Source organism: Cynocephalus volans, chromosome 8 (assembly GCF_027409185.1).
Source record: "Cynocephalus volans isolate mCynVol1 chromosome 8, mCynVol1.pri, whole genome shotgun sequence".
In the NCBI taxonomy this organism is placed as follows: Eukaryota; Metazoa; Chordata; class Mammalia; order Dermoptera; family Cynocephalidae; genus Cynocephalus; species Cynocephalus volans.
In genome coordinates this window covers 112,308,496-112,336,114 of record NC_084467.1, presented here as the reverse complement: position 1 = coordinate 112,336,114, position 27,619 = coordinate 112,308,496, and the positions used below count along the sequence as shown (strand labels likewise).

Below are 27,619 nucleotides of genomic sequence, written 5' to 3'. Positions count from 1 at the left end.
ACAGCCTACAAGGGAGGGAAATTTGGAGTGACTAGCACTTAGGATGGCTGGAATGAGAGTAAAGTGGAGAAGGGACATCAGCTGGAGATAATGCTATGAAGTGACTGTCTCGTAAATCTCATAAACAGTCGGGATAAAATCAAGATTAAACAGAAAAAGACATTTCTCATAGGGGAGGGGAGAGAGGACTGTTGAGCACTGGAATTGATCTGTAGAATCTTTTCCTAGATATTTTGAACAAAATCAAGCTGTTAGAGAGATAAGCCTGACCATTAAATAAATTGAACGTTTTCCCTCTCTATACCAAAAGTTATCTTTTTGAAAGTAACGTTGTAAGTTGAGCGAGTGTAGAAGAGCAGTGAAGAGGGGGCTTTCCGCAGTCACACCTGTATTTAGCAGCGTCACCTCGGTTAAGCCTCAGTTTCTACACCTGTCAAGTAGGAATAATGCCTACTTTGTAGAGCTGTTGTGAAGATCAAGGCAGATAACGCACTAAGGTAACCCTCGCCTGCTGGGGTGGTTCTATGACGTAGATCCTAGATTATTCACTGCTGCTGTTACCATTATCTTGCTACTTTTTACTGGCTTGTATCCACTCACTTAAGTTTGCAATATGGTAGGAACATTAACAGGTAGTCCACCGTGGGGACGTTAGTCACTTGAAGAGATCTGCCCCCGCCACGGCATTAGAGACACGGTCACGTTCACTGCCCCGCGAGAGGAAGGACGCAGCCCCTGCCGCTTCCCTCGCGCCGAGGGCTGGCCGCGCACCTGTGTTTTCTTTTCGCTTTGTCCCGCGGACTCCCGAGCGCGCCGTGCGAGCGGAACCGTGTAGCTCAGTACGGGGACAGACGTTTTCCTGAAGAACGCTCACTCTCCGCACTTGTCACACACCGCAGGGACTCGACGCGCGATCCGCGCGAAAGCCGGTGCGCACGCTTCCATTTGCACAAACCCCTCCTCTTTGCCAAACTTCCCGAAGGGGAAGTCTTTCCGAGGAAACGAAAGCGAAAGTGAACCGTAGCCATCTTGGGCCCAGCGCGCGACGGGCCGGGGGCTCTTCCGACTCCGAGGCGCCCCGAGCGTGAGAGCCGCGGGGGCGGGGGCGCTGCAGGCGGCGGGGCCGGGCGATGCCTCCGGGGCGCCATGGACCCGCGGAAGGTAAGCGGGGCAGCCCGGCCCGGAGCGGCGCCGCCGAACTTTCTCTGCCGCCTGGGCTCCTCTCGCAGCCTAGCGTGTTTGTGTTATGTGCGTGTTGTGAGCGGGAATGTGTGTGTGTGTGTGTGCGCGCGCGCGTGTGTTTGTGTACCAAGCACAATCGCTGTTCTAGGAGTTTGTATCATGCTACTTAACGCTGCAGCGTCACGTGGGGTGCGGGGAGGGCGTGCACCCCGGTCGGAGGAGGAAGGCCAGAGCCCCTGTCAAGGCAGGCGCCCCTCTTCCTTTCTGCTGGAACCCCTGGGCTGCCTCCCACCCCCGCTCCAGCTCCACTTTAACAACATTCATTACTTTTAGCAGCTCTGCTCTCCGCACCCTTTTCCACCTCCTGAGGGCCTTGAGGGAATTAAAAATAGCTCCTCGTAATAAGCTGTAGAGAAAGTTTATAACAGCTTTCTTCATTATAGCTAAAAAGTGGAAAAACACAAAAGTCTTCAACAGGTTAATAGATAACGGGATACATCTGTACAGCGGAATAGTGCTCATCAGTAAAAAAGTTACTGATGCATGCAGTAACGTGGATGAATTTCGGATGCATTATGCTAAGCAGAAGCCAGACTCAAAAGGCTGCCAACTGTAGGAGTTCATTTATATAGTCCATTCTGAAAAAAACAAAGCTATAGGGTCAGAAAACAGATCTGTGGGTGCCAGGGGCTGGATGTGGGGGAACAAGTTGACTGCCAAGTGGCAAGAGAAGACTTTTTGGGGAAATAGAAATGTTCTATATCTTGATTGTTGGTGATGGTTAAAACTCATAGAATCCTACACTGAAAAGGGTAAATTTTACTGTATGTAAATTATACCTGAATTTTTAAAAGTAATATATATGTGTGTGTGTGTATTTAGATATACATACTTTTTAAATGCCCTTCTTTAAAAAGATTAGGGGCACGTGACTTGAAGGAAAAGCATTCCTTCACACTTGTCAATGTATTACCCTGTGGAGCCCATGTTGTAAAGAGGGGCGGGAGGGGGACTTATATTTTGATACCGGATATATAAAACCAGATTAAAGTGAAATTTAGGAATGATCCTACGGGTTGATTCTCACTTTGTTGCTCTTGTTACTGTTCAGTGACTGTCCAAATAGCTGTTCTCAAGTGGTGGTTTGGTTTTTAGGGGGGTTAGAAGGATAAAAAGAAAAAAATCAATCATCTTCTCTCCCTTTAATCCTACTTCCCTAAAATAACTGTTAACAAATTCATGTATCATTTCTTTCTTTTCTCTGTGTTTGTTCTAGCGTGCGCGCGCACACACACACACACACACACACACACACATCTATGGGTTTTTTTCCTTGTGTTTACAAAAAGATTGTAAAGTACATGTTACTCTGCAATTAGCTATTTGTTGTTTTATTTAACATTATATTATTCCTAAATGTTGAATACAAATATATGTATCTATTTGAATACAGATAGATCTAACACACTTTTTTACTGTTCCATAGCATGAATGTATCGTAATGTATTCATCTCTTCTCTAGATAGACATTCATGTATTTTCCAGATTTGGGCCAAGAGTAGCAATTTAAATCTAGAAAGGATTTTGCTAGAAACTGACTTTAGCCACTTTGAAACAAAGTTCTTTTTCTCAAGGTCACTCAAAGAGCTAATCAGAAAACCCCTAAAGTTCCCATAACTCGGGCACTCATTCTGTACGCACATTTGCCTCTGCCCCTAGCAATATGGCGGGGAGGAGGGGTGCTCCAAGAGGAGCAGGAAAGAGAAGTGATTACCTGTATAGGGGTGTCTTGTTCATGCAGTTGTTAATTGAACAGATGTTGGTTCAGGATCAGCTTTGCCAGGTGCTGGGGAGGCAAAGATGATTAAAGCATAGTCCTTGTTCCCCGGGAGCTCATTGTGGAGTCACCTGCAGCCCCCCCATCAGTACTACGCTGAGAGTATGGGGAGTGGAGAGCTGAGTATAATTTCTAGGGTATCTAATATTGTTAATTACTTTTCAGATACACTGCAGTATATGTGTAGCATTATTTTAAAAATCCAGTAGCTGTGATAAAAGGTAGAGCAAATGGTATAACAGGTGCTGAGTGGAAGGAGTTCAAGGTGAGGAAACTGTGGGCTGGGGGAGGTGGGAGTCAGAAGTCTCCTGAAGAAAGTGGCATTTAAGCAGATCTATAAGGAAAGGGTCAGAGTTGTGATAGGTGGCGGTAGAGAGAGAAGCTTCCATGTTGGATTGGCATGTGGAAGGATGAAAAGATTAGAGGCTCTTGCCGTAGCCCAGGTGAGAAGTAATGAGGGGCTAGAACTGAAAAAGACACATTTAAGAGAAAATACAGAGGTGGTAGACAAGACAGGACTTGGCAACTCCTGATTAGATGTAGGAGATGAGGGAGGGAGGAAGGCAGGCAGGTAGGCAGGCAGCAAAAATGACTCAGGTTTCTAGCCATTAATAACTTAGGAGGAGAATGATTCCATTAACAGTAATAAGAAAAGCAGGAGAAGGAGCTGGGTTTGAGATTAATTTGGTCTGAAGTATGTGGTGTTTGAGGTAATAGCAGGATATCTAAGCAGACAAATTGTCTATGTAGTTGGAAATTGAGATCTTAAGCCTCAGCACAAGGTGGTAGCTGGAGATGGTAGATTTGAGTGCTGCTGTTTAAGAGGTCTAGCTAAAGTCAGGGGAGTAGATGAAATCAACCCAGAGAACAAATTATAAAGGAAGATGAGGTCATTAGACAAAACCATGGGGTCTGATTAAGTGAGAGGGTACTTCAAAAAGTTTGTGGAAAAATAGAATTAAAAGATAATATGAATCTTTCCGTGAATTTTTTGAAGTACCCTCATATAAGAGTGGAAGAAAGGGACAGAGACAGACAGAAGGAAAAAAGAGAGGTGAAAGGAGACCTTTGGTGCTGTGTCACCAAGCCCTCGGAGGAGAATTTTTAAAGAAAGGAGCTCAATCCACAGTGGGCCAATGCATGTTTGTTGAACTGAATTGACCACCAAGCAGTGAAGACCCAACTGAGGTTCAGGAGAGGGGATTTATATGGGCCCTATTAGCATAAGTCAGTGCCCTTCTCCAGTCCCATTTGGAAGCTTTAGAGAAGAAAAAGGGGACAGTGGGCCTTGGGTGGAGATGGGAACTGACCGTGAGATCCAGACAGGGTGAGGGAATGTGTGAAGCCAGAATGAGGAAGAAGCGGGAGTGGCTGACCAGCAGCCGCCGTGGGGTCATGTGAGGAGCAGGTTCCGCCAGAGCAAGGAGTGGAAGTTGTGGAAACACAGGGAAGTTGCCATTGGAAGAGAGCAGGAGCCAGCAAACTACGGCCCACAGGCCAAATCCAGCCTTCCACCTGTTTTTGTAAATAAAGTTTCATGGGAAATAAATTGTAAGTAAAGTTGTACATGTTGTGTGTGGCTGCTTTTGCACTACAATAGCAGAGCTCTCTGGCTCTTTACAGAAAAAGTTTACAAGCTGCTGGAAGAGTTCCAGGGTTTGAGGTTTTGGTGGTGGCCCAGATTAGGGTAGTAGTGAGATGGAAGGAGTGGTTGGATGAGCCAGTCGTGTGGCTGAAAGGTGGCAATGGAGGCCACTGGGATAGACATTAAGAAACCCCATAGCAGGGATGCCATGAGAGTGGTTAGCAAGAATGCTGAAATGCCCTAAGTGTGGCAGGGATGTGGGGAGTAGAAGGGAAGTTATTGAAGAAAGGGACACAGCTGCCTGTGTAGCCTTCAGGAGAATTGGGGGGGGAGGACGTAAGCATGAGGAAACGTTGCTGGATAATGCTCCCCCACAAGTCTGCAAGCCCTGGGAAAGGAAGCAGTGTGTTCAGTGACACCCCCACCCCCCGTCCCATGAGAACCTCCTGCCTCCTGCACCCTCCAGTGAAGGGCACTGGAGGATGAAGGGGAGAAGATGAGCACTGGTTGGTTGGGGGGGGGGTCACGGGTGCTCAGTGTTCTGGTAAATGTACAGCAACACACGAGAATATGGGGTTGCTTGTGCCCTGTACAGCGGGGTTCAGAGCATGTACAGTGGAAGCGCTGCTGGGATGTGGCTAGAGAAGGTAGGCAGACTGGGCTGAGGTGGTGACGAGTAGATCCTGCTTGCTGCACGCATCTAGGGGAGCCTGGGTACCACACTGAAGGGTGAGGATAATGTGCCATTTTTATAAGGAAACCCTCCAGCTCTCCTAAAACCAAATTCTGATCCTCCCCCCGGGATAGCAGTGGCAAGCAGATGAAAGCCTGAGGTCCTGCGACCCTTCCCCATTTCCCCATGTGGAGATCATTCTTGTTACAACCTTGGAGGGCTGGGGTTCAGTTTCATCCAATCAACTTAAATTTCTCTTTTTTTGTCATGGTCATCCAAATCATAGATTTTAGAGATGAGGGGCTCTGGGGTGTTGGGCCTGTCTCAAAGGAGGGGTGGTCTCATCCATTCTCTAGTCCTCTAACCCTTGGCATTATCAAGTTATTGTTCTTTTTTTGTTTTCAAAACAAAATGACATTTATTTGTTTTCCTGGTTTTAAAAGGGTGGCTTTTTTGGGGGGAATGGAAAGTTTCCTTTTCAACTCTCTAAAATTCTGTCGAAGGGCAAAGAATAAGTTAGGTTACTGGAGAGGCTGTGCTGAGGTTATCAGGGCATCTGTGTGCTCCTGGCAGCTCTGTGTTTTGCCTCCTGGCCTCCTCTCTGTTTTCTCCTTGTTGGGCCATGTACAAGGTGGGCAAGTCACCCTAGCCAGGTCACAAGCGCATAGCTCAGTCACCTTAGCATATTAGAAGTCAGGGGTAGCTCCTCAGGGCATGGAGGGGATAGGGACGCCACAGGCTCACCGCCACAGCCCTAATTCACTTTCTTTTCTCTTGTTTTGCAGGAGTGTTCTCTCAACAGATACCACCCCCATGCATTTCAAGGCTATGAGCACAGCAAGCTGAGACACCAGCAGCCGGGGCCTAGATCTTACCCTAATAGTTTCCAGCTCAAGCAAATAGAGTTTCTCAAGGGACATCTCCCAGAAGTACCCCTGACCAGAAAGCAGACATCATCACTGCCACCGTTACTCACAGGATTTTGGCCAAGACTTCCAGGACTACCTACCATAGGCAGGCAACTGGAGATCTGGGGTGTCACCAGAGACGTGCCTCTCAGAAGTCAGGGGTTCCAGAGAGGGTTCCAGCATCCTTCACCGCAAGGCAGGATTCTGCCGTGGAGAGGTGTTGATAGGCTTTCCTCACATTTCCAGGAACTGAACATCAGCCAGGATCAGGAACAAAGGATCTTAGAGCTCTTGGAGAAGCTTGGAGAAGGAAAGGCCACCACAGCCCTTGATCTGGCCAGGAAGCTTGGGGCCACAAAGAAAGAAATCAATCAAGTTTTATACTCTCTGGCAAAGAAGGGTAAGCTACATCAGGAGGCAGGAACACCCCCTTTGTGGAGAATTGTGGTCTCAGTTCAGGCCTGGAACCAGCACAGCAGAGTAGTGAAACCAGTCAGTCATAGCCAGGGAGCACCAAACTCAGACCCCACTTGGGAAACTGAAGACAAAAGTGACACATCTGGCTCAGAAGATCCCCCTGAGCCTTTCAACATGGCTGAGATCAAGGAAAAAATCTGTGACTACCTGTTTAATGTGTCTGACTCCTCTGCTCTGAACGTGGCTAAAAATATTGGCCTCAGCAAGGCCCGAGATGTAAATTCTGTGCTAATTGACTTGGAGAGGCAGGGGGATGTCTACAGGCAAGGGACAACCCCTCCCATATGGTATTTGACAGACAAGAAGCGAGAGAGGATGCAAATCAAGAGGAATGTGAATAGTATCGCTGAAACCACTCCAGCTGCTATCCCTGAGACCAGAAGAAACACAGAGCTCCCCACCTGTAACTTACCCACATCAGCCTCAAATAATGTGGTAACCACAGTAAAAGCAGAGAATGGGCAGGAACCTGTCATAAAGTTAGAAGGTAGGCAAGAGGCCAGACCAGAACCAATAAAACTGAAACCACCTGTTTATCACAATGGCCCTTCAAAAGCAGGGTATGTTGACTTTGAAAATGGCCAATGGGCCACAGATGACATCCCAGATGACTTGAATAGTATCCACGCACCACCAGGTGAGTTTCGAGCCATCATGGAGATGCCCTCCTTCTACAGTCATGGCTTGCCACGGTGTTCACCCTACAAGAAACTGACAGAGTGCCAGCTGAAGAACCCCGTCAGCGGGCTGTTAGAGTATGCTCAGTTCGCTAGTCAGACCTGTGAGTTCAAGCTGATAGAGCAGAGTGGACCACCCCATGAACCTCGGTAAGAGACCACCCAGGCATTGTACCTAGGGCTGGGGTCAGGTGCTCTTGCTCCTGATGCAGTCTCAGCTGACTTGTGAGCAATACCATTTGGTAGCTCCTCTCTTTTCCCTCTTCCTTTCTGCCTTTTGGTTAAATCACCAATTGATTGGGCAATTCTTCGGATGTCAAGTATGACCAGCCGGAATCTTGGCTGAGTGGGAGTGGGGAGAGGTGACCCTTGGCTAAAATGAAACTTCCTTACAAATGATTGGCTTTCATGCATCAATGTCATGCCTGCCTCCTAAGGCCAGAGGTAGTGAAGACTTCACTCGCTTCCCACTACCTTCTGTGCACCATCTCCCTCCTCACGCTAAGTTCCCAAGGGAGGTACAGGAACAGGTGGCTGGGACCAGCTGCACACACAGAATGAGGGTGGGTTGTGCTGCTAAGTAGCAACAGGCCTAAATCCCCTCTCTGCTCAGCTCCTGGAGGGAAAGAATGGTGTAGAGCTGCACGGCTGCCTGCCCGCCTGCCTATTGAAGGTGGAGGTTCTAATTTTACATACCTCCTCTGCACAGATGGGTGGGCTAGCACTTGCTGCTCCTGAGCTGTGAAATCAGAGATTACCTCACTCAGATAGCTGGCCAGTCCCTTCTCTTCAGGGTCCTGCAGGCCAGTGGACAGATTGAGAAGACAGGTGACCCAGAAAGGAGCAGCTGAAAGGCCTAGCAGAGAACTGAAACAGAGTGGCTGCAAGTTGCAGCTAAAAAGAGAGCCAGTGATGATGGGGGAGAATTCCTCTAACTGTTATAGTTACCTGTGCTGGTTTCTAGGGGCAAGGGATTCTTGGCCATGACCCTTATTCCTTATCTTGACCATTTTAATGACACCAAGTTGGCATTGCAGAAGAGCTGTTAAGAAAAGGGTGTGTTTGTCTGAAAACTGGCAGGGCAAAAAGTGGGTTTGTTTCTGTTTGTGTAGAGACTAGGCAGTGGTCATTCTCGTTCTTTCCCCTCCATCCCACCCACCCACCCCCCCCCCCCCGAGTTGGGGGAAAGTAGCGGGTTTTGTGGCTAGTCATTCTTTCGATTCCAGCTATGAGAAACATTGGTGCCATGTTCAGGTATTTCAGAAGGAAATAAGAAATTTGACTTACTTTTCTAAATAAAATCTCAGATTGAGCAAAGAGCTGAACAAATTTGAAGTCTTGAACAAAAGAGGCCTAGGCTAAGTCCAGAGGCCAAGAACAAATGCTTTTTGGTTTTCAGCATAACAAGGGGAAATTCCTTTCATCTCAGGCTTGGGACAAATAGAGCTATAGAATGACTCAAAATGTAGAAATGAGTAGGTTAACCTACTCATTTAAGCTCTAAGAGTAGGTTAGAGACAAAAACAGGCCCCAGATAAGGGGTAGGTGTCTGATCCCTGTAGGTGTCTGCGGAGCGTGTGACTGGGCTGTAAGAAACCTTCACTGTCTTTTAGGACCTTCCTTTGAGGAGGCTAGACTACCACAGTTGCTTTAGGGTGAAGGCATTTTGCTTGCTAACAAGACTGTAATGGTGATTTTAGCTGATCATTTTTTTGTACAGACTTTATCTTAATTCACTGTTAAGAGATAGTGAGTTTCCCTGAGCTAGTTTCTTATCTCCTGTGGCCATGTTTCCTCCATGGAGCTATGAAGAGAAAGTCACTGGCTGCTTTGTTTCCAAAAAGAAGGGACAGGCTGAGCCTCCAAAGGGATAGGAGTTCCTTGGCCTACCCTTTGTCTCCTCCACAAACAAAAAATTCCAGAGTGATGATCTCTTTGGAGAGGGCAGAAGAGGTGGCCTAGTTCACTAGATGTAGTGAGCTAGTGTTCACACATATAATCACTTTCCGTTAAGATTTAAATTCCAGGTCGTTATCAGTGGCCGAGAGTTTCCCCCAGCTGAAGCTGGCAGCAAGAAAGTGGCCAAGCAGGATGCAGCTATGAAAGCCATGACAATCCTGCTTGAGGAAGCCAAAGCCAAGGACAGTGGGAAATCCGAAGAATCATCCTGCTGTTCCACGGAGAAAGAATCAGAGAAGGTAGGTGTCCTGCCCTTGGGAGGATATCAGTTCACCTTCATTGTCTGTGGATTATCAGGATTTTAACTGACACTCTTGATTCAATCCTGGCCTAAACAACTAACAGTATCTCGGGCTCCCACTCTTCCTTCTACCCCTCTGCCCAGCCCACTTTTCCTCCTTTCATACCCTGCTCCCCTTTTGCCTCCCCACGACCCTAACTAGATTTACAGAATTTCAGAGTTGAAACAGATCTTAAAGATTATCAACTTCAGTCTCCTCTCTTGGAAGATAAGAAATGAGACCCAGGGCCAGCCCCGTGGCTCACTTGGGAGAGTGCGGCGCTGGGAGTGCTGAGGCCGCAGGTTCAGATCCTGTATGGGGATGGCCAGTGCGCTCACTGGCTGAGTGTGGTGCAGACAACACCGTGTTGAGGGTTGCGATCCCCTTACCAGTCAAAAAAAAAGAAATGAGACGCAGAACATTTAAATAACTTATTCTTTCCTACGATGCCTAGAAAATCCCCCACATCCTTTTTTCTTTTGGCAAGCCAGCCCCTAATATTTAGTTGGCCAAAAGAAATTTTCTCATCCCATTTCTTTTGCTGTGATGAACTAACCAGAGTTTTCTTAGTTTTTTTTTCTTGTCTCTTATTTTCTCCAGACTGCAGAGACCCAGCCCACCACCCCTTCAGCAACATCCTTATTTTCTGGGAAGAGCCCTGTCACTACATTGCTTGAATGTGTGCACAAATTGGGGAGCTCCTGTGAATTCCGTCTCCTGTCCAAAGAAGGCCCTGCCCATGACCCCAAGTATGTCCCATGTATCGTGTATCTCTGCCAAGGTTTTCTCAAAAAGAAAGAGATACATTTTCCTCCTTGCCTCCTCAGAGATAGAAGATTATTTCACTGAGCAATTTGTCCTGTTTCAATATGGGAAAAAGGGGCCCTTGAGGGCACAGTTGCCATTTATGAAGCAGAGAATCCTATACGGAGGTATAGGGCTTGGAGGTTATTCTTGGTGGGACAAAAAGGTATAGGACCTAGGCATACCTGAGAAGCTCTCTGCTTGAGTGTGGACTTACATGTTCAAGAGAGGGGTTCCTAGAGGAGGTAAAACTATGTTGACACTTGTGTTGAAAGGGAACAGCCAGACTAAAAGACACTGGGGACAGGAGGTGGGTGAAGGGCACTGGCTAGTCAAAGCAGAGAAGTGACTACACAAAGGTGATTTGTACAAGGAAACTACAAGTAGTAAAGGATGACAGCCTTACACAAGCTAGGAAAATGTCAATCAAAACCATTTTAATTCTTCTACTCCATCTCCCATCAGGTTCCAATACTGTGTTGCAGTGGGATCCCAAACTTTCCCCACTGCAAGTGCCCCCAGCAAGAAAGTAGCAAAGCAGATGGCCGCAGAGGAAGCCATGAAGGCCCTGCAAGAGGAGGCAACCAACCCAACATCTTCTGATAACCAGGTAGGGCCATTTTCCTTCTAAAAGATACAGGTCATTTTTAGCAACTGAGTGGTTTAGGATTGCCTGTGAGTCCCTCTGTTTCCTGAATATTTATGGTTCCTCTTTGTTTGGCTAATTCTCCTTTAGCCGGAAGATACGAACATGGAATCACTTGATAACTTGGAATCTGGGATGCCCAGCAAGATCAGGAGGATTGACGAGCTCGTCAGATACCTGAACACCAACCCTGTGGGTGGCCTATTAGAGTATGCCCGCTCCCATGGCTTTGCTGCTGAATTCAAGTTGATTGATCAGTCCGGACCTCCTCACGAGCCCAAGTGAGCATCCCAGCCCTGGCTACAGCCCTGTTGAGGGGGCAGGGGTAACCCAGGAAAGAAAGGATGTGCATTATCTGTGAATGACAGGAGGAGCCAATTGAGGGAAACAAGTGCAGCCCTGTCTCCACAGCCTCTTAGAAGACATTAATTAGATCAGCCATCTTGAGAATACTCACTCATCCAGTGGACATGTTTCCATTCAATTTTTTAACTAATTTTTAAAGGAATATTCTCATATATATAATAGAAAATCATTCAAACTTTTTAAAAATGTATATAGTGGGCTGGCTGGTTAGCAACCTTGGGAGAATATAATGCTGGTACCATCAAGGTCACAGGTTCAGATCCCCTTCTCGGCCGGCCGCCAGAAAAAAGAAAAGAAAAAGTATAGAATAAAAAGTCTCATTTCTATCCCAGATTTCTAGCTTCCCTCCCCAGAACCATATACTATTATCAGTTTCTTGAGTCCTCGTAGGAATTTCTATGCATAACTAGCATATTTTCATTTCTTTTTGTTTTTTTAAACAAAAATAAGCATATATCATATCATCTGTTCTACACCTTGACTCCTTTACTTACCAATGTTTCTAAGAGATCATTATAAATCAGTATATATAGATCTCCTAGATAATGCACAGCTACATGATATTTCATTGAATAGATGCTTATAATTTTAAAATAGTTTATTAAATAAGAGATAAAAAAGCCTTTTCTAAAATGGATACTAAACTGAATGTACCACCATCCAGTTTAAGAAACAGAATGTTGCCATTACCTTTGAAGCCCCTACTTGGCATAATTTATTTAACCAACTTCAAAGGACATTTAGGTTGCTTTTGGTCTTGCTATTAGAAACACTCCTGCAGTGAATATCTTTGTACTATGTATCTTTGCTAACATGTACAAAATTGTCTGTAGTATAATTTTTAGGAGTGGAATTTCTGGGCCATCAGTTATGTACATTTTTATAAAGTTTTAAATTTTTTGTATGTAGGTAACAGACTGTTCAGTAGAAGTACATATTATATGCTCAATGGTTTGGATCCCCGTACAGCCAGCTGCCAAAAGAAAAAAAAAAAAAAGTAGTACATACATACATTGATATATAGCTTGCTTTTTACATGTAACACTATTATCTTGGAGAGCTTTCCATATCACCCTACGTTGTTTTTTTTTTTTTCCTGTTTCTTCTATATTCTTTTAATACAGCTGCAAAGTATAGTGTTATAGTGTACAAGTTTATCACTATTTAACCAGCCTTCATTGATGAACACGTGGATTGTTTCCACATTTTTGCTATTATAAACAATGCTGCAGTAAATAACATGTTTATGAGCATTTAAAATTTTGGTAAATTTTGCCAAATTTTCCTCCAATGAGATTACACCAGTTTATGCTTCTGCCGACAATATATAAGAATGGCTCTTCCCTGGCTGTGCCCTGACTGATATAGTATTATCAAAAATCTTTTCTTTGCCATTCTAAAATGTGAAAAATGATGTCGTAGTGCAGTGCAAAGATTAGTCAACTTTAGTATATTTTTTATTATTATTTACCATATTAATAGACTAAAGGAGAAAAATCACATAATCATCTCCAGAGATTCCAAAAAGGCATTAAGTAGAATTCAACATCCATTCAGATTCAAAAACCAAGCTGCCAATAAAGTAGAAATTTTGAAAACCCACTTAGCATGATAAAAATACGAGGGTACTTCTAAAAGTCCACAGAAAAATGGAATTAAAAGATAATACAAGTCATTCCATGAACTTTTTGAAGATCCCTTGTACTCATCTGAAGTCCAAAGCCAGCAGCTAGCTTAATGAGGCATCTAGAACTGTTCCCCTTAAAGTCAAGAGGAAGGTATGGTTGCCAGTGTCATTATTAACATTATTCTGGAATTACTAGCTAATACAAGCAGTCAAGAGAAAGCAATACGTATAATAAGAAGAAAGAGGAAGTCAAGTTATCGGTATTTGCAGATATGATTGTATGCCTGGATTACTCATGAGAAAACTGAAGAAATATTAGAGACAAAGGAAATAAAAACACCAATAGAATTTATTTCAGGACTAGAAAACTTGATTCTGAAGTTTATATGAAAAATAAGGACTGGCTGGTTAGCTCACTTGGTTAGAGCGTGATGCTAATAACACCAAGGTCAAGGGTTTGGATCCCCATACCAGCCAGTCACTGGGGGAGGAAAAAAAAAAAAGGATGTGCAAGAATAACTAGGGATAATCCTGAGAAAGGAGAATAATAATGTGTATTGTTCCTAGCAGATGTTAAAATAGTGTTGTATTGCATGTGGATAGAAAGGCAGATCAGTGGAACAGAATGCAACACCTAAAAGGAGAGATAGATATGAATGGAATTTTGTACATTGTAAAGATGAGGCTTCAGATAAATCAGTGGGAAAATGATGAGTTATTTGGTAATGGTGTTGGGACTGCTGCTGACTGTGCATCTTTAAAGGGGGCTGGCCAATTAGCTCACTTGGTTAAAGCATGGTGTTGGTAACACCGAGGTCAAGGGTTCAGATCCCAGTACCAGCCAGCCACCAAAAAAAACCCCCCAAAAAACAAAAAAAAAAAAAAAAAACAGAGCTGGATGTCTGCCTCCTTCCCTACACCTATATTCCAGTGGTTCCAGGATTTCAATGTAAAATAAATCATAAAATTACTAGATAGAAAGCAGGGTTTTTTTTGAGAATCTTGGAATGGCAAAGACACAAAATATGAAGTCATAAAAGGAAAAGACTGGGAAATGTGACTGTAAGAAAAACTAGTGTGTAGTAAAAGGGCCACCTGAGAAAAAAACACTTTAATACACAACAGCCCAAGGGCTAATTTCTTTAATATATAAGGGGTTCTAAAGAACTTTTTTTTTTTTTTTCGTGACCGGCACTCAGCCAGTGAGTGCACCAGTCATTCCTATATAGGATCCGAACCCGCGGCCGGAGCGTCGCCACGCTCCTAGCGCAGCACGCTACCGAGTGCGCCATGGGCTCGGCCCTAAAGAACTTCTTAATAGAAAATCTAAGAGAAAAATAGGCAAAGTATGTGAACTGTACTTCCACAGAAAAAGAAACATAAATACACGAAAAAGTGCTCAACTGCACTTTGTAAATTTACACTTTGACAGTGTACTTACAACAGTGATGTAATTGATCATCTACATTATAGCCAAGGTAGCAAGCAACACCTTTAACCTAGCAATGTCACCTCTATGAATTCACAAACACACACTATATATGACATAAGAACAGAGATTTTCATTGTGGCATTGTTTATAATAGTAAAAGACTTGAAATGGTCTAAAGCTCCATCATTTGCAGATTGGTTAATAAACTGTGGTACATCCACACAAAGGAATATTAAACAGCCATAAGAAAAGAATAAGTCATATCTATATGAAATGATCTCTAAGGCCTATTGAAAAGTGAAAAAGCAAGGTGTAGAGTGAGGGGAGAGATGTACATAGTATGTTTGTACATGCATAGGATATTTTCTTGAAGGATTAAAAAAATTGGTAACTTCATTTGAATTTTTACTTTTGGTAAAATACATATGGTATGCCACTTTTCAATTTTAAAAGTTTTTAAAGAGAAAAGCTCATAAAAATAGTATATTGTTATTTCAAATTTGTTTTTCTTTAGTAATAAGTAATGTCATTTATTTACTCAATGTATTTGCATTTCCTTTTCTGTGAACTACCTGTTCTTGTCCTTATCCATTTTTCTTTTGGGTCGTTATTTTTTATTGATATGCAAGAGCTTTTAATATAATAAAAAAATTAGCCCTTTGACCAGCATGACCCAATTTAGATCACTCAGACTAGAGGGGGCTGGAGAAGGTCACCTTCTCCTCTCCCTGTAGCAGGATGCATTTGCCCGTTGTTCAAGCTATGTAGGAGAGGAGCGGGGCAGTCTCCCTGCAACTGTTCTCTTACTAGTTCTTGTCCTTCATTCTCAAGAAGTCCTCCCTTATCTTTAAGCTCAGTCCTTCACATGATAGGTTCAGTTCATTTCCTTTTTCTCTTCTGTGAAATATTCTATAAAATCCCATCCAGGACTTCAAGTCTGTGAGTCATTTAGAATGTAAGAACTTACTCTGAACTAGATTGAAGATATGAAAAGACATGTAACTATAACATCATGTTGGAATGTGCCTTGCAGAAGTGAATGCAGTGTGCTTTGGGGACACAGAGGATATTGCCACTGGTGTCTCCTGGGGAGTCAAGGAAGGTTGCATAGAGGAGGGGAAATGCTAGCTTAGTAGCTATGTTTGTTGACCATCTTATACAATAACATACATTACTTCCTTCTTAATGTGAATTTTGCTGGTTCCCCTTTTTTCCTTTCTCTCTACTCTTGGTGACCTTAACTAATCTCATGACTTTTAATATCTAAATGCTGGAGACTGCTAAATTTATATCTCTAGCCCAGACCTTTTCAGAGCTTCATATTCCTCTGTACAGCTGCTTTCTTGTCACTTCTACTTGGATAGACATCTCTAACATGATATGTTCAAAGCAGAACTCTTCATTTTTGTCCCCTTAATCTTTTTTCCCCCGTCTTTCCCATCTCCATAAATGACACCACTGTCTACCCAGTTGCTCAGGCCAAAAACCTGAGGATCATCTTTTCCTCCATCCCCTTCACCTTCCTTGACCAATCCGTTCTTACATTCCATTGGTTATGCCTTCAGTTTCTATTCCAGATCCCTTCCTCATCTTCCCACCTGCAGTGTCAGTGCTCTAGTCTAAGCCTCTGTCTTCTCCCACCTGGAACATCATAGTAGGCTCCTAACTCGTCTACTTTATTCATTCAACGCATATTTATGGAGAACCTTCTATTTGTTAGTACAGGAACCAGATATTAATCAGTAATCACTTAAGGAAATGTAAGATCTCACATTTGCTAAGTATTACAAAGGGCTCAAGTTGCATAGTGCAGTGAGGATCTTGATAGCACAACTTGACTTAGTCAAGGGAGGAGGGTGTCCCCAGGAAGTGATGCCTGAGCTCAGACCTTAAGGATGATTCAGAGAGAAAGACAGTGGGTTCTTGGCAAAGGACACAGTACAAGTCCTGTGGTGGGAGGAGAACAGAGCTGGTATAGGAGGGGTCTTCAAAAAGTTCATGGAAAGTTTCTTATTTTTTAATTCCATTTTTCCATGAGCTTTTCAGAGTACCCTCAAAGGGGCTAGAAGAAGATGGATGGAGCAGAGAGAGCCTGGGAAGCCTGGTGCTAGCAGAGATGGAGAGGAGATGGGCTGGCCCACACGGGCTGCCCTGTAGATCATGTCAGTGCTTTTACCACAAAAGCAGTGGGCAGCCATTGAAGGTTCTAAATAAAGGAGTGTCACTTATCCTCTACCCACACTCTTGCCCCCTTCCCCGCATTTTCCTATTAAATTTTCTTTCCTACTCTGAGAGAACAATTTCAGACCTTTTCCTCTTTCTTCAGATTTCCACCAAAACCCCCATTCCTCACTCCAAATTGATGACCTTACTTCACGCTTAATTGAGAAAATAGCAACAATCACATGAGAAATACCTCATCTTCCCATTACCAAACTACGTTGCTACCTCCATCTGTACCAATAAGTATGAAGGAAGCACCTTCCTCTGATTCCTGTGTCCTGGATCCCATTCCCTCTTGTCTGCTCTAGAACTTTGCTTCTTCAGTTATCTCCCCTCTCCTTGCCGTCAGTTACTCTGTCTCTCTTGGATCATTCCCATCAGCCTATAAACATGTCCAAGCCCATCTTTTATAAATCTTCCCTTGACCCTATTTTTCCCTCCAGGTACCACCTCATTTCTTTGCTTCTCTCACAGCCAAACCTCTCAAAAGAATTGTTCATGTTCATTGTCTTCATTTTATTAACTCATTCCACTAAAAGGGCTAACCACTAGCCATATGTGATTACTGAGTACTTGAAATGTGGTTAGTTTGACTAAGGGACTGGATTATTAACTGTATTTAATTTTAATTAATTTAAATTCAATAGCCTCATGTGGCTAGTGGCTACCATCTTGGACAGCACAGCTCTAAAGGATTCTAATTACATAGTTAACAAACTTTATCTCATATGTGTATATGTGGTATATATCATACATATATAAAACTTTGTGCATGAGAGTTCATATTCTTTTCAAACAGAGCAGTAATGAGATTCTCCTAGATCCCTCAGGTAAAGATCCTACACAGTTTTGCCCCCACCCTCTTTTCATGCCACTGTCCCTCTCATTCTGAACTTTAGTGCACTGGTCTGCACAAACCTGCCAGCATGGGCAAAGAAAGGACTGAAAGCATTCAGCTGCTCAAGATAATCAAGGAATAGTAAGAAATTCAGTGTCATTGAACATGAAGATTGATTCCTTACTGCTTGAGCTGATAAATCTTGATGCTGATGACTCTGTTATATGCAGTTTGAGTATCGAAAGCTGGAATCCCAACCAGTAGATTAGGATCTCGTCGAAAGCTAGGATTCTTGAAACATTGTCTACCGACTTCCAGGCCATTTTGCTCCATCATGCTCTTCCCTTTGTGTTTGTGGAAATCCCCAACCATGAACGGTGGGGGCCACCTCACTGCTCCTCTCGTGCACTTTACTGTCAGCAGAGCTCATGAGCCCAGGATCCATATACCCCATCACTATCTCAAGCCTGCCAGGAATTGAAAAATAACTCCCCAGCAAAGCTTGGTTCCCTGGCCTAAGACAGACCTTGACATAATGACCTCTCCAGGTTAGGTCCTCTTGACCTAATCAGGAAATGAATGAGGAAATAGGATTGGGTACTTTAGAAATCAGATGGTGTATTAAGTAACAGTGATTCACATAGAGAGAAAGTTATTCTCTTCTCATTTCTGCTTAGGTTAAGACAAAAGTCCAAGTTTGGTGTTAGTGTTTCTTTAAATTTCCTCTAATACTTTCTAATCTTCCTTTATAGTAAAGACAGGTCCAGAGCCTTTGCAGGTAACAGTAGTCAGAATTTAGTAACATGATTTTATCACATTCTGTTTTACAGCCAGTTTTAATTTATGGCAAGTGATACAGGTTTTCCATTTACAGTATTGATATGAAGCTTACTTTTTAAGTGTGTTTACTTTTTTTTTTTTTTTTTTTTAAGATGACCGGTAAGGGGATCTTAACCCTTGACTTGGTGTTGTCAGCACCACGCTCTCCCATTGAGCTAACTGGCCATCCCTATATGGGATCCGAACCCGTGGCCCTGGTACTATCAGCACCGCACTCTCCCGAGTGAGCCACGGGCCGGCCCAAGTGTGTTTACATTTTTAAAGAGTCAATTTAGAGAAAAATATTAAGTCATAGTCCACGTGATATCTGGATCTAGCAAAAATCATGTAATTCATGAATGACCAAAATCTGGGAAACGCTGCCTTAGAAACAGAGTTGTCAAGATTGACAGGTCCATATGTTTGCAAGACTGGTCACATCTTAAGCAAAACTAGCCCTTCCCTGGAACAGCTGTCAAGGTCTGGTGCTTGTCTTTACCCCCTGCTTCTCATCCCAAAGGTTTGTTTACCAAGCAAAAGTTGGGGGTCGCTGGTTCCCAGCCGTCTGCGCGCACAGCAAGAAGCAGGCCAAGCAGGATGCAGCGGATGCGGCTCTCCGTGTGTTGATTGGGGAGAACGAGAAGGCAGAACACATGGGTTTCACAGAGGTAACCCCAGTGACAGGGGCCAGTCTCAGAAGAACTATGCTCCTCCTCTCAAGGTCCCCAGAGGCACAGCCAAAGACAGTTAAGACGTCTACTTTTGGTGCTATCTTTTTGGGGGGGTGGGGGTGGGGGTCCTGCTAACTCCTCTCTAGGTGGAGTTGGCTCTTAATTTGCTGTCATGTGAATTATCCCTAGGCTTTAATATTAGCCTCAATAGAGCATATAACTGGGACACTAGATCTGAGAGGGAAGAGATGACTCACAAGAACTTGCTCTCCTGCCCACTGTGAAATATGGTGGACTCAGCCTTGGCTGCGTGTTCGTGACGCAGCCTCCTGTCCCCACAGCTTCCTCTCACAGGCAGCACCATCCATGACCAGATAGCCATGCTGAGCCACCGGTGCTTCAACACTCTCACGAACAGTTTCCAGCCCTCCTTGCTTGGCCGCAAGATCCTGGCTGCCATCATTATGAAGAAAGACTCCGCGGACATGGGTGTCGTGGTCAGCCTGGGGACAGGTGAGTGAGGCTCTGAAGTGTGCACCCCAGCCATCTGGTTCCCATGGGGCCTGGAAGAGGGTCCTTCTCATTCTCTCCTGGAGTCCATGTGAGCAAGTCCAAGCGGGCAGAAAAAGACTCCTCTTATAATTTCATTTTAGCTACAATCAGTTCAGACTAGGGAATGAGTTACTTCCTAGGGAAGAAAATACATCTGATAAATTAAGGCTGTTTCTGCCTTCGGTCCTTAAGAACTAACAGCCTTCATACTATCCATCGTCATTTTCCTTTAATTATGCCATTTTTCTTTTAAACGTCTTCCTAGGGAATCGCTGTGTGAAAGGAGATTCTCTCAGCCTAAAGGGAGAAACTGTCAATGACTGCCATGCAGAAATCATCTCCCGGAGAGGCTTCATCAGGTGAGCGAGACCAGAGCAGGGCTGTGGAGCAGGCAGCACCTCTCTGCCCCACTTCCCGAGCCCCCACCCCAGGAAACCGTGGCTCCAACACGTGCCTCTCTGAAATCCCATCAGACTGGCAGGCCGTTGACCTGGCAGTGGCAGCCTTTGCTTTTAGCTCGTCCATTTGAACCCGTCTTATGGAATCGATCCCCTCTGTGAACAAGGCTGCATCCCACTACTCTGCCTGGTTTTAAGTGCTCTCCTTTTTTCTGCTTGCTCTGCTTCGTGCCCTTTTTCTAAAAACATAAAATGACCTCTTGGTCCTCAGGGCCTTAGAGATGAGACAGCCTTCCATCTACATTTGAGGACCTATAAACAACCTCAGTGCCAGCTTTCTCCTCTAGTTCACCTTTTCTTTAATTTATAAAGGGAGAGACTCAGGGAGAAGCAACAGTCTCCTATAGTCCTTGAATCGGTTTGTTCTGCCCTAGAATCCCTGTAGCCATCATAGCACAGAGCCCTTGGCAGAAATGAAACTGACCCAAAGGGCTAACCTTGCTTTATCAAACACGGAGGTCTCCCACGGAGAATTTCCCACCACCTCTCTCGACCTGAGAAACTGAAAGCCGTTAAGGCTTTTCCTTACTTGGGGCTCAGACAGAGGTCAGATCACAGAAGCAACTGCTAGTCCCAGAATCAAACCTGTCTTCCTAACCAGACTTTCTTTTTGTAGGTTTCTCTACAGCGAATTAATGAAATACAACCCCCAGACTGCAAAAGAAAGCATATTTGAGCTTGCTATAGGAGGAGAAAAGCTCCAAATAAAAAAGTCTGTGTCGTTCCATCTCTATATCAGGTCCGTACGGTCTCTGTTGCTACCAGAGTGGGCCCTGCCAGGCTTCCTGGATTGGGTATCTGAATGTTCTCCTGGCCCATAAATCAGACCTTATACAATAGGCCACATTCCCTCTGGGTTTGAGGTACATACACTGGTGCAGAATGACTCTCACAGACACTGCTGCCCACCTCCGGTATCCTATGGTAGGCTTTAGAAAACATCCCCTGCTTCTACCACATCTGACTGTTTTTGAGCCCCAGGAGATGGGAGGGAAATCTGCACAAGTCAGTTTTAACAGATGCCCCTGTTTTGCAGCACCGCTCCATGTGGAGATGGTGCCCTCTTTGACAAGTCCTGCAGCGACCGTGCTGTGGAAAGCACAGATTCCCGCCACTACCCTGTCTTTGAGAATCCCAAACAAGGCAAGCTCCGCACCAAAGTAGAGAACGGTGAGTGACACACAACCTCCCCCCACTTCTCACAAAAGGTTCTGCAAGACCCCAAGACCCCCAGTCTGCAAGACTGCAGAGGTTCGTCATTAGTCAGTGGGCACTGAGGTGTGTGGTTTACAGGAGAGGGAAGATGCCAGTGGGGGAGGTCTGTAGGAAGATCAAGGCTCCATTTTGAATTTGTTAGTTTGGGAGACCTGGGAGATCTCCAAATCAAATAGGAGGTGGAAGTACCCGTCTGGAGTCACAGACAGAGCATGGCTGGAAATAAAAAGATGGGAGTCATCCTCCTGGAGGATCTTCACACCATGGGAATGGATGGGACTACTTTGGGGGAGGGTAGAGGAAATGAAAAGAAAATGATGCTGAACCCAGCCCCTAGGCAATGAGTTGACAGCTGAAGATGCTAAGTGCCTGGTCCCCTCCTGGCTAGTTGGAGGCTGATTCTACACCTTGTCCACTAGCTCCTCCTCTTCTGACCTCTAACATCTCCTGTCTCCTTGCATCCTCTCCTGTTCCCTTCAGGTCACACTTCAACTGTCATCAGAGTGATCCTCAAACATAAATGAGATCATGTCATTTCCCTGCTAAATACTGTAAAGTATAAACATAGAGTTACCATATGACCCAGCAGTTCACTCCTAGGTTTACCCTGAGAGAAATGAAAGCACATGTCCACACAAACACTAGTACATGAACGTTTATAGCAGCAGCATTCATAATGGCCAAAAAAAAGTGGAAACAACCCAAATGTCCATCAACTGATAAATGGATAAATAAAATGGGATATATTCACACAATGGAATATTATTTGGCCATAAAAAGAAATGTACCAATACATGCTACAATATGGTTGAACCTTGAAAACATTATGCTAAGTGAAAAAAACCAGTCACAAAAGATAACATATTGTATGATTCCATTTATCTGAAACATCCAGACAGACAAATCCATAGGAACAGAAAGTAAATTAGTGGTTGCCTTAGGCTGGGGGTGGGAAGGGTTGGAGGGAAATGAGGAGTGACTGCCAATGGGTAGAAGATTTCTTTGGGGGATGATGAAATGTTCTAAAATTGATTATGGTGATGGTTGCAGAACTCTGTGAATATACTAAAAACCACTGAATTGTATGCTTTAAATGAGTGAATTGTATGGTATATGAATTATATCTCAATAAAGCTGTTATTTAAAAAAACAAAAACAAAAAACCCTATAGTGGTTTCCCACTGCACTTCACGTAAAAGCAAAACCTGCCATGATCTTCCAGCCTCCTCACGCCACTCTCCCTGTCACAGTGTGCTCTAGTGACACTGGCTCCTTGCCAGATCCCTGAACAACCAAACCCCTTGCTGCCCCAAGGCCTTTGCTTTTGCTGTTCTCTGTGTCTGAAACACTCCAGCTCTTCCTCCTCCTCTGTATCTCAGCTCCCCCAACCCCTCTGTCCCATGGAGTTCTCCCTGTAGTCCTCCATCAGAGCTTCCTCAAAGTCTTCAGAGCACCATTAGCATCTACAATTCTTACACATGTATTGGTTTACTTGTTTAGTGTCTGTTCCATTCCCTGTATATCCCCTCACCCTCATAAATATCCCAGGAGGACAGGGATCTTACTTTGTTTTGCTCACCATTGTTTCCCAGTGCCAAGGATCGGGCCTGGCACATAGTAAGTGCTATGAAATATGTAAGGATGAATGAATGAATGGGTATCCTATGGCCCAAGCCTAAGGAGTATAAACACCACATCAAGGAATAGTTTGGTCCACTGGCCCCTGGTCTGACCCAAGTCTCTCACACAGGGGAAGGCACAATCCCTGTGGAGTCCAGTGACATTGTGCCTACGTGGGATGGCATTCGGCTCGGGGAGAGACTCCGTACCATGTCCTGTAGTGACAAAATCCTACGCTGGAACGTCTTGGGCCTGCAAGGGGCACTGTTGACCCACTTCTTGCACCCCGTTTATCTCAAATCTGTCACTCTGGGTAAGGGATCTGCCTTGGGAGCTGGAACTGATCTGTCCTTCTAATGCCCAAATCCCAGCAAACTGCATGCTTCATTGCCAGGCATTGACATGATGTCTCCCTTTTCCAATGTGAGCTTGATTCAGTCATTAGTAATTGATTCTGAGTGTCCAGTCTGCTGTGGTAGGAAGATTAGATTAGGCAGAAAGCCTAAGTAAAGACATGCCAGGCAGGTCTTTTCAAGATGAGTTAAAGCAACCCAGAAGCTTAAAGCTGCAGTGTCTCAGTTTCCTTGGTCTCCACAGTCCTTGGCCTTACCTGGAACCTTATATATTGTGCTTAAATATTTGATGATCCCATATATATATTCTGGATAGCCCCAATCAGTAGGTGCTTCCTAACAAGGGAACTGTTTCTCAGTCTTTACAACTCTATTTTGTACCTTTAAACTCCCCACATGACTCTGCCGCTTAACAGTATTTGATGCAAACACAGCTGTATACATTTCTCTTTTTGTACCCAGGTTACCTTTTCAGCCATGGGCATCTGACCCGTGCTATTTGCTGTCGTGTGACACGAGATGGGAATGCATTTAAGGATGGACTACGGCATCCCTTTATTGTCAACCACCCTAAGGTGCTATAACCCCATTCTGTTTTCCCTGGGCATTTTTCTCCTTTTCAAGCAATCCTATAAGGAGAGCAAAAATGTACACTATAGGCAAGGGGAGCCTTTGTTGGCATCCCAGGAATTAATCCTTTTCTCCTTTTGAATGCAAAGGGTTTTCCTTCGCTTAGTCTGAAATTAATTTGAGTCGAGGTGGAGTTAGTATGTCTAGAGTCTTCATAGTCTTAGCCAAACAGAATCCTAAATAAAGGAGAAAGATCATGGCCCCATGCTCCTTCCTATGAGTTTTGAATCCCTGCTTCAGAAGCTTATTCCTGAAAGGTTTCCCTCTTTCTCTCATCGCTCCTGGGCTTCCTAGGTTGGCCGAGTCAGTGTATATGATTCCAAAAGACAATCTGGGAAGACTAAGGAGACGAGCGTCAACTGGTGTCTGGCTGATGGCTACGACCTAGAGATCCTGGATGGTACCAGAGGCACCGTGGATGGGTAAGGAGATGGGGGGAGCACAGTAAAAGCAAAGCCAGGCTTCCTGCCCTGACACACAAGGGCGCACTGCACGTCTGCCAGTCTCAGAGCTTGAGAGCTGCCTGCCACACCATGCTTCCTCCTCTGGGCTCCCACCTTTCCTGGTCCCTGTGAGTGCTTTTGTTTCTCCAGGCCACGGAATGAGTTGTCCCGGGTCTCCAAAAAGAACATTTTTCTTCAATTTAAGAAGCTCTGCTCCTTCCGTGGCCGCAGGGATCTACTGAAACTCTCCTATGGCGAGGCCAAGAAGGCTGCCCGTGACTACGAGATAGCTAAGAACTACTTCAAAAAAAGCCTGAAGGACATGGGCTATGGGAACTGGATAAGCAAACCCCAGGAGGAAAAGAACTTTTATCTCTGCCCGGTATAGTATGATCCAGTGACTGATGGACTGGGGGTATTTCACATGGGGCAAGAGGGGTAGGTTGTAGCATTCCTCATCACATCGGTCAAGGGTGGTTTTGTTTCTCCTCCTCTTTTTTAATGGAACCACAATTGATGGTACCAAGAATTTCAGGTTCCCATTTATCCTGCTTTCTTTAGGGTTGCTATGCTGGGTCTGGCCAGGACCTCTTCTCTTTTCCCAAGAGGCAGAGACCTAAGAGGATAGAATGGAGTTATCTTTTCTTTCCACTCAAAGCATAAGCAGTCACAGAGCACCTGAGGCTCATTTCCTCTTAAGTTTTGTTTTTTTCCATTTCCTTTCCCTTTGTGTTTGCTACACTGACCTCTTGTGGTCTTGATTAGGTTCCAGTCAAATCTCTATGAATCATGTCAGGGACTGATGATTTCATTTATGGATACTGTATGTCCCTCTAATTCCCTTCCTCCCCTTCTGAGATTCTTCTTTGTGATCATTAAGTTTCTCCCTGCACCCCCACCAGGGTAAACAGGTGAACTTAAAGAATTTGGTGAAACCTTTATAAGGACAGGAGTTTAAAACTGCAGTCAGTTAATTACCAACTGAAGTGTGATCAGAGTCTTGCACTTTAGCCAGCTGGGTGGTGGGGAGGAAGGTGGGGGTTTGCCAAGAGGCAGGGAAAGCTGCTTCTCAGGCAGTTTATCCCTTCCCCAGGCAGCTGGGAAGTCTAGAACCAGCCAAACTGGGCTAGGGAAGTTGCTCAAGCAGTAGCTGAGATTCCCCCTGCAGATGACACAGACTATTTTCCAGGAAACACAGACATTCCTTGGAATACTGCCAAGCTACCAGCTTCCCCTCCTCTTAAATCATTCCTAAGAATTTGCCCCATTCATGGAGGGCAGAAGGTCATAGACCGCAACCAACTGGTAGGGAAAAAAATCTAGGACAAATCCTAGAGGGCAAATCATCTCTGCTCAGATAATCAGGACTTAGCAAGAAGAGGGCAAAATATCATGTTGGGTCAGATCACTGTTCCACCCAGCATACTATTTCACATGACAGTGACACCAAGGGAAGTTGACTAAACCATGTGTAAAATAGATGAGTTTTTAAAAGAATGCCATAGATGTTGATTCTTAACTGCTACTGATAACCTGTAACTGCACATATTTAAAATGCAGATGTACTTTTCCATTTATTCAAATGCTTTCATTCTGCAAAATTGCTTCAGAAGCTGGTTTCTGGGCAGGGCACAGACCTAAGGTCTCCCTGCCTCTTAGAGAATCTTTACAGGGTTGGCATACAACAAGGCAGTAGTCACAGGTGTAAGGGCAGATTGTCCTCAAACTCTGTGAGGTGAAATCTATTGCCTACACCTCCATGTTGACTTGTGTGGTCAGAGCTTCTGTCCTCTGTGGAGTCTGGCTCTGAAGCCAAGTCAGCCAGACATGCTCAAGAGGACTGTGGAGGCTCTGCTACCTCCAGGACCTGGGTCTGCCTCTTTCCTGTAGATGTGTCTTCATCTGGGAACATGCTGGCCACTGCCCTCAGATGATCTTCAATCTTCCTCCCTCTCCCCTCAAACTGCTGACTAGTGCACCCCCTGTCTGGCCCACCTCTTCAACAGTAGATACAAGTACATCTACATTTGTACTTTTACTCTTGTGGCTACTATACCCTCTGTACTTTTGAGCAAAGTTTAACCATGATAAAATCCACGTTTTTAAATTATGCTAAAGATGTCTTTGCAGAACACCAGAGCATCTGAAGGAACTGGTAGAGAAATGGTGCCTGTCTTCTGAGGTGGAAGGGGCCTGCTCCCTGGCCCTGTGAGTCTGCTGAAGGCACATTAAGTCAGTCCTGGCACCCACATCTGGGGCAGAGAGATCTGTGGTTCCCAGCCATTAGAAGGAAGCTCATCCCCTCAGTTCTTCAAGCTGAAGGGTTAGCACCTACTGATTTACTCAGAATGTTTGGCCCCTCGGGTGTGTCTTGGGCATTAGAATCTCCAGCAGAGCTCTGACTCAGCTGCCTCTTTAACTGGGAGCACAGGAGCTCTCAAAAAATCAGAGCCTCCACTTGCTCCCAACATCTTAGCTAGCACAGATAGTGTTTGCTTTCTGCTGTAGGAAGAGCGCGAGGCATCCCTGAGCTCTATGTGTCTGCTGGAAAGGAGCCCCCTGAGGCCCTGCACCACTGCATCCCCGCACCCCTCTGAGTCACGCAGGACAGAGGGGAAAGAGCTTCCACCCAGCCAGTGTTCACTTTTTTGTCCAATCTTTGTTTTTAATAAGCAGGACCCCTTCCCCCTTTCTTTTTAATGATTTTTGTAGTTGATTTGTCTGAACTGTGGCTATTGTGCATTCTTTGAATAATCACTTGTAAAAACTGTTGATGCTTGAAGCTGTTTCCTTTACTCAAGTTGAAAGGACTCTGTTGGTTTTGGGGTCTTGGTAGTGACTCCAAGAGCAGAGTGGGGAAGAGCCCAAGCATAGACTTGGGTGCCATGATGGCTGCAGTCCAGTTTTATGATTCTGCTTTTATGTGTCCCTTGATAACTATGACTAACAGTATACATTCCTCATAAATAAAAAAAAAAGAATCTGAATTGTTAGAAAGCCTCGGGTCTTGGTTTCTTGGGGGAGGTGAAAATGGGGATAGAGGGACCTGGGTTCTTGGGATTTCTGCTGTGTCGGATATGTAACCTGGGGAGACGGTCATCCTTCAACCTGCAGAAAGGAGCCATTTCAAAGAGCTTCCCTGGGCAGGTAAGCTTGCATCTAGGTTGGGTGGGGTACCTCAGGCACCTCTTAATCACCTCCCCAGCTCCACACACATCCCTTCACCATCAGAGCCCACCATTAAATATTTTGTCCACAAGGACTTGACATGGAAGATTTCAAGGCCCAGAGTAGGAAAACCTCCCTTCAGACAGTATCACAAATTACATACACAATTCCAGCT

General features: G+C 44.8%; 1 protein-coding gene across 3 annotated transcripts; it reads left to right on the top strand.

Moving 5' to 3' along the window:
- Nucleotides 1–1,096: 1,096 nt before the first annotated feature.
- Nucleotides 1,097–27,273, top strand: ADAR (adenosine deaminase RNA specific). Of its 3 annotated transcripts, none has more exons than XM_063103769.1 (15): nt 1,097–1,161; nt 6,063–7,489; nt 9,354–9,537; nt 10,180–10,328; nt 10,849–10,993; nt 11,120–11,310; nt 18,855–19,002; nt 19,347–19,518; nt 19,823–19,916; nt 20,632–20,754; nt 21,052–21,185; nt 22,981–23,163; nt 23,666–23,778; nt 24,128–24,255; nt 24,427–27,273. In XM_063103769.1, exons 1-15 carry the CDS (start codon nt 1,147–1,149, stop codon nt 24,662–24,664), a joined length of 3,444 nt encoding a protein of 1,147 aa, XP_062959839.1. In that variant the 5' UTR covers nt 1,097–1,146; the 3' UTR covers nt 24,665–27,273. The 3 variants fall into 3 exon arrangements, with proteins under 3 accessions (XP_062959839.1, XP_062959838.1, XP_062959840.1); XM_063103768.1 differs by having other exon boundaries at nt 18,855–19,080; XM_063103770.1 differs by lacking the exons at nt 22,981–23,163; nt 23,666–23,778; nt 24,128–24,255; nt 24,427–27,273 and adding an exon at nt 21,373–21,905 and having other exon boundaries at nt 18,855–19,080.
- The last annotated feature ends 346 nt before the right edge of the window (nt 27,274–27,619 follow it).

Excerpts from the sequence above, each read along its gene's own strand:
- ADAR (XM_063103768.1), top strand. Across the intron at positions 19,917-20,631 it reads TCCCGGAGAGGCTTCATCAG|GTTTCTCTACAGCGAATTAA; the intron begins GTGAGCGAGACC and ends TTCTTTTTGTAG. Across the intron at positions 23,779-24,127 it reads TTATTGTCAACCACCCTAAG|GTTGGCCGAGTCAGTGTATA; the intron begins GTGCTATAACCC and ends TGGGCTTCCTAG.